The sequence below is a fragment of the Acyrthosiphon pisum genome, chromosome A3 (genome assembly GCF_005508785.2).
Source record: "Acyrthosiphon pisum isolate AL4f chromosome A3, pea_aphid_22Mar2018_4r6ur, whole genome shotgun sequence".
Lineage (NCBI taxonomy): Eukaryota > Metazoa > Arthropoda > Insecta > Hemiptera > Aphididae > Acyrthosiphon > Acyrthosiphon pisum.
In genome coordinates this window covers 30,508,125-30,522,385 of record NC_042496.1, presented here as the reverse complement: position 1 = coordinate 30,522,385, position 14,261 = coordinate 30,508,125, and the positions used below count along the sequence as shown (strand labels likewise).

Below are 14,261 nucleotides of genomic sequence, written 5' to 3'. Positions count from 1 at the left end.
TTATCCAGAAACAAATATGACAGCCCACGTGCAGTGGCTAAAAACAGCGTACAACGACTGTTCCATCGCGTTGTAAGGCCTGGACGTATCGTAGAACACTACCCCGTACAACTGGACCCAAATACAGACAGTGCTGATTACCAGAGTCCCAGCGTAGACGACCAGCTGTGTCAAGAAAAAACAAAAACGTAAAAAATCATTGCCATAAATCGTGGAATTTTATTTACGTCGTATAATTTATAATGTACACATTTCAATCAAATATAATCTTATAATATACCTATTAGTTGAATTTGTAATGGTTGTATACTTGCACGAGTGTCAATACAGACATTGTCAAATTATTTCTTACAGGATGGTACATTACAGTAAAATAACAATTGTAGGTATATTATTGTATAACATACATTTATAAGCATAGAAAATTACACGAATAGATACATAAAAAAAATTTACAAAGGGGACACGTGCGCCTATTTACTCCCCTTGAATTCTCCCTTATGCAGTCTATATAATTATGATAAAATAAATATTTAAAAAAAAAAAACAGGTAAGTGCATGTCACTGTGCTGTACAGTAGGTTACAAGTGAGTCACTGTATAATGGATTGTATTAAACTTGAATTCAATGATATAATATCATTGTATAAAAAAAAAAACGATTCTGAGCGGAGACGGTTTGTCAGTCTGCATATTTTATATTGTTATCATTTATTTTATCATGTAAGTTAAATCAATATTATAATATTATAATTTTTTTATATCGTTTCTATGGTGATAAACAAAGTGTTAGAAATAAAAATCCCATTTTTAGCGTTTTTTCGTAATTTTTCGGTGGTTTTTCCCGTGCGCATTAAATAACTATTGAGAAAATTGACCTTTCTAAAATACCATCTTTATCCAATTTGCTAAAATATAAGGTACTATATGTTGAAATCGAAGCACTCCTTCTGGTAGAAATTTTGTATACAGGATAAAAAAAAAATTAAAATTAAAAAATAAACACCATTGTAAAACCAATAGCTTCCTCGCTCCACTCAGAATCTAAAATATGTTTTACAAATTATAATTATAGACAATAAAAATAAAGTTAATAAAATAAAGAAAATAAAGTTCCCAGTACCTATTAACAAATTCAACGAATTGTATATTTATAAAAATGTATGTGTTATATGTTATTGGTAGCCGGTAGGTAACTGATTTAATATTTATTAACCTATTGATTCGTTTAGTCACTAAGGGCAGTTGTACCGTCTACGGTTAAACTCTGATTAAGCTTAATCAGCTGATAAAATATTATCATCCCGTACGTTATGTCAGTTAAAAATCTTAAAAAGACACTATTAATAATTTAAAATATAATAGATATAGGTACATTCGGTTACCTTGGAAAATTTTATTTTTCGTTTTTTCAGCTCTTCCACCACGACGCCGGCCAGCAATCCGGCGTAGAATGGAGTACCCCGATGGTAAAACGGTCGGTAGTAATTACTAAACTCCAATGAATTGCTTGGACTCTCCAAGAACCTGCAGTGGATGAGTTACATAAAAAAAAAACTCGTTCATAAGTAAACTTGTATGTATAATATTATGTGACTATGAGTGTAATGACTGATGAGTACTATATAATAATCTATTCACCGGCCAGCCGAACCGCAGACCCCGGTGAATAATCTGCAGGATAATCGATGATTCGAAGCTACGTTTTAAACACCAGAAATAAATGACATTGCATCAAAACCACATCCCTATAAAACTAATTTTCAACGGTTGAAATTCAAAATGGAATATAATATAATGTTGCATTCAATCTGTTTTAGATGGCTATAGTTTGTATTTTTCTTCTATAAAAAGAAATCAAAATGATGGTGTTATGGTATTTGCAAGACATTACTTAAGTGTGGAGTTTTTCGAGTATTATTTCGTTGATTCTAATATAGTAAAACTCTATATATCTAATATCAAAGTGCCAATTAATTTAATATGTGTAAAGCCAGACTGATTGAGTTCTTAGAAAAAAATAACTTATTATCAAAAAATCAGTATGGCTTTAGACCTAGGTTAACACGTTGATGGACAGTCTCGTGGCCGCCGTCGAAAAAAAACCATCCCTAAAACGCCAATTTTCATTACTGCTATAGCAGTAATGCTTTTAGTACTGCTGTAGGGTTTTATGCTGTAGGGCAGTGAAAAATTGTCCGCTAAGATGTCGGGGGACACAACAATCTATCCCCTCATAAGACACCATTAAAAATATCACTGCTATAGCAGTAATGACAATTTTTGGAAGGTTTTTATGATACTGCTATAGCAGTTATCTTTAAAAATGCCCCACGACATCAACTTTTAACATTACTGCTATAGCAGTACTGCCCATCAACGTGTTAAGTACTGAGAATGCTCTTTATAAAGTCTCTCAATTTCTATACAGTAATCTAGATAATAGCAATAAATCATTAACAATATTTTTAGACATAGCTAAGGCTTTTGTTTGATACAGTGAATCGTCAAATCTTATTAAACATACTACCTAGCTTTGGAATTAATAATTCGAGGCTAAACTGGTTTAAAAGCTATTTGCATAATAGAAAACAGTCAGTGAAAATTAATGAAGTAAAGAGTAACACATATGGAATTAAAAATAGTGTACCTCAATGTAGTGTTCTTGGACCCATTCTATTTATAATATATATTAACGAAATTTGTAATATTAATTTTGATGGGTCGATAGTTACTTATGCTGATGACACTTGTCTTCTATTCTCACACAAATCATGGGATGATGTAGGTATATGAGAAAGCCTGCAGAGGTTTCAATCAGATAATAAACATTTTAAACAATAGAAATCTATCTCTAAATGTTGATAAAACTGTGTTTATTCCATTTTCAATTAATAAAACAGATTGTAACTTCAATACAATAGCAATACATGGCTGCGTCAATAATAAAATATGTAATCAGGAAAACTGCAAAATAATTAATATAGTTGGAAAAATTCGATATTTGGGTGTTATATTTGATAACAAATTAAAATGGAATTTTCATTATGAAAGCTACGTATTATTACATTTAAATTGATCAAACTCAAAAACATGGTACCTAAACAAACAATGAAAATAGTATATTTTGCACTATACCAATCAAATTTCCAATATGGTCTATTGGTATGGGGTGGGCTTCGGGATAACATATTAAATGCACTAGTAGTTAATCAAAATAATATAGTCAGAATTTGCTTAAATAAATTCACTCTAGAAGGATCTACGAAAGCCAACTATAGAGAACTTGGTGTTTTGCCAATAAGGTTTTTGTATAAAAAAAATTGCTATTATGTAGGTACTTGGTTAAGAAATTTAATTTAGATAAACATCATAAAGAGTTAAGCAATAAAAGAGAATTGAGGAAATTTGACTTGACTGTTAATTATGCAAATAAATCTTTTGGTCAATGTTTTGTAGATTATCTTGGACCAACGTTTTTCAATTCTATGCCTTTTGAATTAAAAAAAAAAAATACTTGGGGATGAAAAGATTAATATTAAAGGCTTGGTATATAAATATTTATTTCTTGAGTTAAATAATGAGGTGCTATGATTTTATTTTATATCTAAGCTTTATAAATTTAATCTATGAGGTTTTATTTGTGTATCGTAGACTAATATTATGTTTATTTTATATTTCTTTCTGTAGCATGTACATTTTCTTGATAAAATTTCTAAACTATATTTGTATATTTAGTTTTATACGTACTTAGAACTTATAATTTATATCTTGTAAATTCTATAATTATAATAATTGTATCATATATTATATAATAACTCTCTTTCTCCAACACAAGCTTTGCTTAAAGGAGAAAGATAATCGGAAATATTACTAAATAATAATGTATGTATTTTTGTCTTTTTCGATTAAAAAAAATAAAAAATAAAAAATCTCTAAATATCTACCGTTTGTGGCACCTATACCTATTTATAGGTAAGAATCTTTAAAGATTAAATCGAAACATACAATTTTTTTTACAAATCGCTACATGAATTATCAATATTATCATAATTTTTGTTTTGTGTAACGTGTTATTTTATGAAAATTTAGGAAATATGCAAAATACAATTATTGTTTTTTTTTTAATAAGAACAATGTAAATCAGGGACAATTCTCATCAAATTTCAAATAGCTTATTCCAATACGTATATACTATATATTATATAATTTGGATAAAAAATCCATTCCCTAGCGATGAGTAAGTCAGAATAACTGTTACTCTGCTACAATGCTGCAGGTATACTGCCACATTGTGTTTCACTGCTTCGTATCTATTATCTATAGTATATTATACTTACGAATACATTATTCGAATCATTCCGTACGCTTGGTTAAAGTAGGTTGTAACGAACGATGTCACCAAAGACACGATGAAGAGTGTTATAATTAAATATATTCCAATTTTTCGGTGTTTGACGCAAATGTAAACCACAGTGGTCCCGATGACGAGAAACTGTAGCAGACACGACACATACCAGCCAGAAATGAGACACTTTAATAGAAAATAAAAATTATTATGTATATTATAATAATATTTTATATATAATACATATTATAATAATATAGTATTTATACCCAGTGGCGTGCTTAGTTTTTTTTTGAAATGGGTATAGGGGGATATGAATTTTCGACTATTCTCAGACCCCATTATAATTTATAATATAGCAGTAAAATATAATAAATAGGCAAGATCGGTTAAGTTCTCCTGATTCGGGAATGATACATTTTCCGAAGTCATTCTGCACCTACAAAAATTATTGTTATGATTCTTTGAAAAAGATTTACTAACTGTAAAATCTGTTGAATCGTAGGTATCGCAATATATACGCAATATAGTATATACAATATACATACACATTATATTTATATTCTCAATATTATCTAAATTTTCCCGACATATTATGTATGTACAATGTACCCTGCACCATAAACACACCTCGACCATATAGGTATACAGTAATCTGCTGTATAGTAAACATTTTAACTATAAAAAAAAAAAAAATTTCAATACCTATACTTACATAAATTTTAAAAAATGCGTTTTAAATGTCCATATAACTAACTAGAACGAGCCAAAATATGTTGTAAATTATGTCAAATCTAGAATATGCTAACATATACTTAATTAGTAGGTAATTAGTAATTATTTAGTGAAACTTTCAGATGTATACGATATAAGTACCTAAGTACTACGGTAGTAGAATTATCCGCTATAAAATTTAAAAAATCTAAATAGATTTTGTAGAAAACTAGTGTTGGGTTATTATCCCAATTTTTCTATATATTTTTGAGATATTTTAGTTTTTCCCCATTTTATGTATGGTAAGTTTAGGTACCAGGAATTTTTACCTAACATAGCAACCATATCTGGATACCCCCAACACTCTCACTTGAGTATTATAGCCACTTTATAACCTATTTGCAGCTTTGATATTCACCTTTTCAACAGTTAGTAAATATAGTTCTTAAATCGTCAAAATGTGTATTTTTTAATTTTACTTGGTTGTCGACTGGTATATAGTTGCTGACTGCCAATACATTAGCCCACCAATAGTTTTTGCATTTATCAGCTTCAGGCCATATCCGTGAAGCCCAAAACGGCCCGTTGCCCAAATGAGGAATGATGAAAGCTGTCACCATCATCATGATCACGTACGACGGTAGAACCCTTATTCAAGAACAATCGTCATCATCATTATTAATATAGGCAATATTATATTACTATGGTAGGGTGCACATTTATTAGATAAACAATATACCACTTTATTACTGACTTAGAAATAAAATTCACCCAAAATTATTTCAATATTCCTAGGTAGTTACACTTTTTCTGAAATCCAGTTTTTTTAACTGTATAAATTGCATTATCGACGCAGCTCCTTCCAGAATTATAGGTACTGTGGTCTGTGACCAGTGTTGTAGGGCTTGGCGAGACTGGTTGGTCCAGGACAAGGGTTCAAAAATCAAAATCCAAAATAAAATATGGGCCTAACTAGGGCCTATGTTATTATTAATAATATACATTTTATCTATAGAATATGCACAAACTAGTAAAATTGTACTATTAAATAAATCATATAATTAATATTGGCCCATTAAAGATAGATTGCTATTCGCCAATACACTAAATACGCATGCTGCAGTAGGTACCTAAATAGTCAAATATACAGCTCGATTTCTTCGAGGAAGGAGATAAGTTTACCTATATAATATATTTAGTTTACACAATACTGTATACATAATGCAATACAAATGTTAGAATAACGTACATGATCGGAAATATTATGTTAAATACCAGGAGCACTGATAAACCATGCTATGGCTCTGACTGTGGCATTCTTGGTTTAAATATAAAATGGCCACGAGTTATTTTATAGTACAAATAAATAAAAATATAATAAGATTTATTATTTCTATACTCCTACTAGAATAAATAATAATATACATGGCTAATTCGGATCGTTTAGCCAAACTCGACCTAGTACAAAATATGTATTTATTCTTTTAAATTAAATAATAATTATTATTATTATTAATAGTTATTAAACAGATAATAATAATTATTGAGTAATATTATATCAATAAGGCAAAGATACGAACTTCATGTATTTGTACACGATCACCATAAGTATATGATACCAACTGGTTCCAGGCCTATTGAATTGCGGAATCAGCATGACGTACATTAAGTAACCAGCGATGTAAAAAAACGGATCGATCAAATTCATGGCCGTCAATAAGAAATCCGATCCATCCTCGTAAAACTTTAATAAAACGAAAACAAATGCAAGAAAATAAAACCATTCACAAATTATAAAACTATTATAATTTATAAGTTAAAGGTAATTAAGAGAACACTACACATATATTTGTTGTACCATCTCACAAGTGCGTAATTTAGAAAATTTACGGTCAGCAGAACACGTTTAACTACGTTAGTTTAAAAATTTGAGTGAATCGACCTATTATGAAATTTTATCGTAGGTACCTAAGAACATCATCTGTGTTTATAATGGGGTTTTTATAACAACTAGATTTTTTAAGTGAGTTATGAGCATCTTTAATTTACGCTACATTATATACACATAACTTGTTAAAAAATTCGGTGGTGTACGATTGCGCGCGTTTTACTTTTTTGGGCATACGATTGCGCGCAGTGCCGGAATAACAAAGAACATGATTTTGACTATTCAAAAGCGTACGATTGCGCGTGAAATTGGATGCGACGTTGCCAAATTGTTTGTAACAAATTTCAGTTATTTCGTAATTAATTTTTATATTTAAATAGGTACAGACACAAATTCATCCATTCAGGAAGTTTTTAAATAAATTTCGAGATAAATTTACTAAAATACTTATCATTATACTAGCTGCCCGACCTTCCTCCAGAAGAAATTATTTTTTTATAATTTAATTTAAAAACAAATGACTATTTTTTGGCTACACAAATAATATAATATAATTATATATTGTAGTTATTGTTATTTCTACTTTCTGAAAACTATATATTATCCTACATTTTGAATTCAATCACTGAAGTGGTAAATTTTATACTTTTTATTATATAATAGAGATAAGGTAGACAAAAATGTAACAATACATCGTTTGTTCAATGAATAATATATATTTCAAATGTAAAAATGCAAGCGCAAACAAATAAATAAATAATTAATAATGATAATAATAATAATAAATAAACAAACAAACCGGTTTCCTTCGTCTCCAAAATCACGTTAGATTCTTATATATAGATGTGTGTATAGATGTATGTATATGTATAGATAAAAAAATATCGTTAAATATTCGTAAATAACACAAAATAAAACAAACCCTTTACATACACATGCGGTCTACGTCATAAAAGAAAATAATTATTGTTGTAAAAAAAGGTTAAATATTCGAATAGATAAATAAATAAAAAATTAAATAATTGAAAAATTTGACAAATTACATTCCTTTAATATTTTTAAGTTAAATTTTAAAGCCCCGATACTTACTTCCAACTATGGTTAAAAACTTATGCTCTTGTTTACTCTTCGTATTGCTTACACATAAATTCTATTTTCTTAAGTTCTTCCTTCGATATTTACCGTGCCCCTGTATATTTGGCAACGTTGCTTAGAAGTTAAAATAATTTAGTGCACGCAATCATACGCCCAAAAAGGTACCGCTGATAAGGACCGCGTGCAATCGTATTGCACCCAAAAAATTGAACCATCGTAAAAAACCCACATACAAACACAGATGTGTTGTTGATGAATGCTATTAACATCAAGTTTCATAATAGGTCGATTCACTCTAATTTTTAAACTAACAGAGCTAAACGTGATCTGCTGATCGTAAATTTGCTATGTTACGCACTTGTAAGACTGCAGAGACAATAGATGGCCATGTAGCGCGTCCTCTTAAGGGGCCTGCTCGTGTGTCTTTAGTAGGGGGCAATGTTTAGGTAGGTACCTAATATGCAATTGTGTTGCCACCGACCATGGCATTTGTGTTAGTCGTCAATGATGATTAGTGTGAGTGTGATTGTAGCGGGTAACCGGGCTATCTACGCACGCACTGCGTTTGCGCACATTTCAACGGCACTGCCGACCAAAAAAAAAAAAATGCATGATTTTTTTCTTAAAACAAGCTTTACAGGAAAAACTCTCACGCATCGTAGAGTGGTCTGAATTGATACATTTTTTTTTCGTTAGAAAGAGGAGAATTTTCTACAGGGCGTATTGAACTTCGATATTTAATTTCGTAGGTAGCTTAAAACAAACATAATAAAAATAACAAAATCTTGAGAAAATTGGTCATAATCAAAGTCGTATTATTTATAATATGGTTTGGAAATAGAATCTTGTAAGTCCAAGTTCAACCCAACCTGTTAGGAGCGTTTCCATTTAAAAAAAAAAAAAATTATCGAAATCGAATCACTGTACGATGCGTGAGAGTTTTTTCTGTAAGGCATGTTTTTGACCAAAAAAACAGGTCACGTGCAGGCCCCTTAATATAAAATGAGTTTAGAAATAGGTCATGTAAATTATCACCGCGTGCGCCCACATCATGGTATTATTATAATATTTGGATTACCTTTTCAAGGTAAATCCCGTACGTGATCGGATTTATTACAAAATATAGAAATTTATGACAGAACAACACCAATAACATGGCAACAACTTTTAGCCCGTTGAAGATGTTCAATTCGTTGTTTCTATCGTAATAGATCAGATCTATGCAGTTGCGAATTAGCGAGAATGAGCCAAATGTTTCTGGCATTTTATCTGTAAAATATAAAATACATTAACAAGTCCAATAATAACATAGCTGGGCAGGACGAGAGACTAAACAAATATTATGTTACATCGTTACCCCTATAATATTATTATTAATATTACTACCTAATTAATATGAAAATTCAAATTAACTTAGTGAATATTACAAATGATAGAAGTTGATTTTAAGTTAACGCATATATACGAATGTGAAATTAATTAAATTAAAATTAAGTTAATTAAAACAGTGACCTAGTAAGTTAAGTTAACAAGTTAAAAATAACTTAACTTTTAATTTATTAACTTATTAACTCGTTAATGCCCAGCCTTGAATAATAATATTATAGCCTATAGGTACCTTACGTTGACATGCCAACAGCCAACAGGTGACCCAGCAGTCTCCGAAACTCGAAAGAATTGAGTAGCTGTATATTTTAACGAGATAAACTGTTAGTATAAATTGATTAAAGAAATGAGCAAGACTTTTCATGGATTTTTCTGGTTTTGTTAAAAGTATTAATTAATTACATATTATAAAACGTCTAATTGTCAATATTATTACCTATATGTATATCTAAATATTTATTATTTATAAATGAATTAATGAAATAATATTATACTTACTGTTTTCCCCGTTGTCATCCCGTGTTATTATTATCAAATGGTACGCCGTCGATAAGCAGCAGACTAAGAATATGAATCCAACTAGTGAACTTTCAAGCAAATACGAATATAATATTACAATTAATAAATTGTAGTCATACAAAGGTGTATAATAAGTAATAAGTAATAACGAATATACCTACTGACTACTAAAAGTTAAATATAAGATAATCCCTATGACCCTATAGATATAATTAGGGTTGTAAATTTGAATTAATATTTCGCTTGAAATATTTCAATGAAATTATGAAAAATATTTTTTTTCTTTTAAACGTGTTTATAGATGATTAGAAATAATACATAGATAAAACACAGAAAACATTGATTATGAATAACTTATCAGTTAGGTATCATTTATCAACCAAGGTATACGAATTAAAAACCCTACCTAAATACTGTTAATGGTCAATATATGGTTATAAATTATTAATTAATAATTATAAAATAGTGTATCACTGATACAGTTCAGTTTTTAAAATAGTGTATCACTGATACAGTTCAGTTGATACATTTTCTATAATGTAGTAAAGCTGAAAAATATTCCTGGCATTATTTTGAGAAAAAAAAACATTTTTTTTATGAGTTTTAAAATATTGTTGTATGTGTACCGTCAGCGATCCAAAAGATGATGGTTTGAAACTTTGAAATAAAGTTGAAGTCAATTTCAACAGTGAATGAAAAAGTAGTGTATTTTCAGTAATATTTTAAAGTGTATATAGTTTAAATTTATTATATTAAAGATTTGTTAAACAACTTCTAAATTATATATGTTGTGTTCATAGACATGTAAAACAACTAGATAGCGGATTTGCATATTGCATTCCCATAGAAACATTAATGTCTAGTAGTCATTTGCCAACGGGGAAATGTTTAAAAAATAACTCAATAGATAAGATTATAAGAATATAAGATACCTAAACATATTTATATAATTATATGACATAATAATATAATATATATTACAATAATTATATAGGTACAATATACATATTTGATATTCATATTATCAATCATGCAGTTTTTTCCCTGTTGGCATATGGCTGACTTCAATATTGTCTTATAGTCGGTTACCTAGTTTTTTAAATGTCTATGTTTGTGTATTATTATGTATGTAGTATGTAACTATGTTACATATTATTTTCTTTATTTCATACAATAAACCAACTTTTAAAAATGTTCGCTTGGAAATAAAAAAAAATATTTTTCATGGAAATGAAATATTTCAAGAAAATAAATTTCATGAGATTTTACAACCTTAGATATAATACCTATGACTTATTAGAATGTGTTAATTTTTTTTTTTTTTAAATACTACCTATATTAAAGTTTTACTTTTACTTATAATACGGTTTCAGTTGGTAGTTATTTATGAGGAACCTATAATATTATATTTTCAAGTCTTAGATGTAAAAACTAAAAATTGAGCATTTAAAAATCGTTTCAATACAAATTAAATTGCAAATTGTCAAGGTTTGAACTTTAAATGCATGTAAAAAAATTGTGCATTTATATCTTAAATATTGAAATGGTTAGAATAAAATTTATCAGGAACTTTGTATTAAATGTTCAAACTGTTTGATCAAGTGGACATTTTTTTAACGTTATATAGATATAAGCTAATGAAAAAAAAAATAGATAACGTAAATACGGAAATCTCTACAATAATAGATCAAAATGTCTTAACATTTTAAAAATAATACTATGTGTATGTACTAGGTAGCTATACAGGAAAGTAATATCAATATTTTATGAAATTTAACTTTACTTCAATGGTTTTTGTATTTAATAGTTTTAAACAATAATTGTTAATAGTTTTATGCATATTTACTCATAGTTTGTTAGTAAATCAATGAAAAAAATCAAATTAAAAAAAATCGTACCTATAATTTAGAAAAAAAAAAATAGTACAGGATTTATAAATCCCTATATGATAATTATATGAATTATAATAGGTATTAATCTAGATATAATAATTATTTTTTGTGTCGATAGAACATTTAAATCATTTGTGTTATTTTTAACCTAGACATTCATTACCTGGTCAAATAGTAGCCGGTATCGTACGGATATTCGTCCTTATCCGTCGAACACAATATTGGTTCGACTTGGACTTGAGCTTTAACTCGATGTGGTAGGAAGTGTTTGTCGAATTCCTTTTGTAACGCAACCTGGAGGTCGTCAGCAGTGCAAGAGTCCGGGATGCAAATGCCGAATTTCACGATATTTCTGTGCATTTGTTTGTCATTATCTACGAACTGTGTAGATTATTTTAATATTAGAAATACGATACGAAGTCAGGTAGGTATACGATAGGTTTTAGACCGTAATTAATGAGAACCAGTCGTGATTGTTACTGCGTAATGCTACTATATTTAGTTTGTTTTTTCAATAAGACTTTTTTGAATATATTTTTTTATTTGTTTAAAAAAAAAACGCTTCAATTACTAGGTTATCATTGGCGTATACATTGTTAAATTGTTTAACTCAAATAGGACTAAATTGGATTCCTTGAAGAATCTGACTATTATTTTATTTGTTTCTTCCTCTTTTTCGAAGGTTAACTGAAAGTGTTCTAATATTAAATATAAGAAGTTCCAATCAGAGGTATATTATATTCTCACGATTTTATCAAATGTCATAATTTAAATTTCCATCCACTAGACTAGTAGAGGCAAAAGCCTGAAATAGTTAACGGCTTAGCCATCCCTTCAAAGCAAAGCAAGCAAAGTCAAATGTCATAAACATTTTAACTACAATATTATAATGTCACACGCAGAGTATGTTACATCAACATTTTATTTACTGGCCAAGGGCGAATACTATACATTCTATTATGTATTATATATGTATTAATTCATTTATATAATATTTATTTATATACCCAAATGTATTCCGCAGATTTAGTATCGACTCCGCCCGCAGCTAAAAAATGTATAATATTATATTATGATATACCTATTCCACTGACATTGAATCTGACAGATATTCTTCATATTAAGGGGATTGGAAACGGTGATTTTCTGTCTTTGTCTAACACACGCGGAACATAGGAATTTAGACGGGTTTTCATTCCAACGTACCGCTTGATCTAGTGAAACGATAAGAATTCGAAAAACAGATTTGAATTTGTCGTCATGTCTATACCTATATGAGATCGACTTTCCCATATTTTTGATGTTATCCTCCTAAATTCTAAAAAAAATGGTACTAAAAAGGGAAATAAAACACTAACATTTTTGGTGAAAATAAAATCAAAAAATTAAAAATCTGGGAAAGTCGATATCAAGACAGTAGACTTGATGACAAATTCAAATCTGTTTTTAAAATCCTTATCCCTTCACTTGATCAATCGGTACCTACGTTGGAATGAAAACACTTCTTAATAATATCCATAATATGTTCCACGTGTGTTAGACAGAGACAGAAAAGCACCGCTTCCAATCCCTTTAAGAGTCTATTTTCCCCAAGTCTATTTTTTTAATACTTACAATATTATGAAATTGAATCTAGGACATTTGACACCCGAGACATTTGACACCCAATAATAGGACAATTGACACCCGATGATAGGACAATTGACACCGAATATAAAATTTATAAATACTAAATAATCAGCGTATAATCGTATAAAATAATAATATAATTCAAAAGTTTATTCTAATAAAATAAAAAAGACAAACGATTTTGTAAACATTAATTAATATAAATGTAAATAATAGGTAATAAAAATTATAGGTGATAAAAATAAAAGATAATATTCAATTTTAATGTTTAATTATGTAGGATACGTTTTTTAAAAAACTAATAATTTCAGTATTTGTTTTGAATTGAGAAGTTTTACATATGTGTTTAAGCCTTTCTTCATTTGATTTAATTTTACAATTTATTTGAATACCTGTATTTAGTTTTAAAATCTCCATTGTGGTTATGGAATTCATCATTTGTAAAGCTTCAATAAATATATATATATGTGGATGTTTAAATCTAATGAAATGTTGGAACTTATTGTTCCAACCTTCCGATATGTTATTAGTCCTACTATATCCTAATTTTGTTGCATTGTGGACATTCCACATATATGGAGCAAACATAGATGGTCTCCTTTTGAAGCACATAACTTGAGTATTGTTAATTAATTTGTACGGCCCATTAACATATGTTACATCAAATAACATAACGCATAAACGACAAGTAAAGGTTTCATTTTATAAATTACGTGTAGTACATAAAGTTGATAAAAACCTTTAGGGCAAGACGAAAATGTTCCGTCCATGAACACGTGATCACTTTGTGA

The 14,261-nt window shown here is 28.9% G+C and overlaps 1 protein-coding gene across 1 annotated transcript in view; it reads right to left on the bottom strand.

Annotated features, from left to right (window-relative positions):
• LOC100568787 (nose resistant to fluoxetine protein 6) overlaps nucleotides 1–14,261 on the bottom strand; it is a 135,475-nt gene that overhangs the window by 6,809 nt on the left and 114,405 nt on the right. The window contains exons 5-12 of the mRNA XM_016800251.2: nucleotides 12,005–12,222; nucleotides 9,929–10,017; nucleotides 9,123–9,313; nucleotides 6,642–6,805; nucleotides 5,541–5,709; nucleotides 4,340–4,533; nucleotides 1,385–1,526; nucleotides 15–165 (exon numbers count right to left, since the gene is read on the bottom strand). Of these exons, the coding sequence (XP_016655740.2) occupies nucleotides 15–165; nucleotides 1,385–1,526; nucleotides 4,340–4,533; nucleotides 5,541–5,709; nucleotides 6,642–6,805; nucleotides 9,123–9,313; nucleotides 9,929–10,017; nucleotides 12,005–12,222 (1,318 nt within the window). The remainder of the gene's footprint in view (nucleotides 1–14; nucleotides 166–1,384; nucleotides 1,527–4,339; nucleotides 4,534–5,540; nucleotides 5,710–6,641; nucleotides 6,806–9,122; nucleotides 9,314–9,928; nucleotides 10,018–12,004; nucleotides 12,223–14,261) is intronic.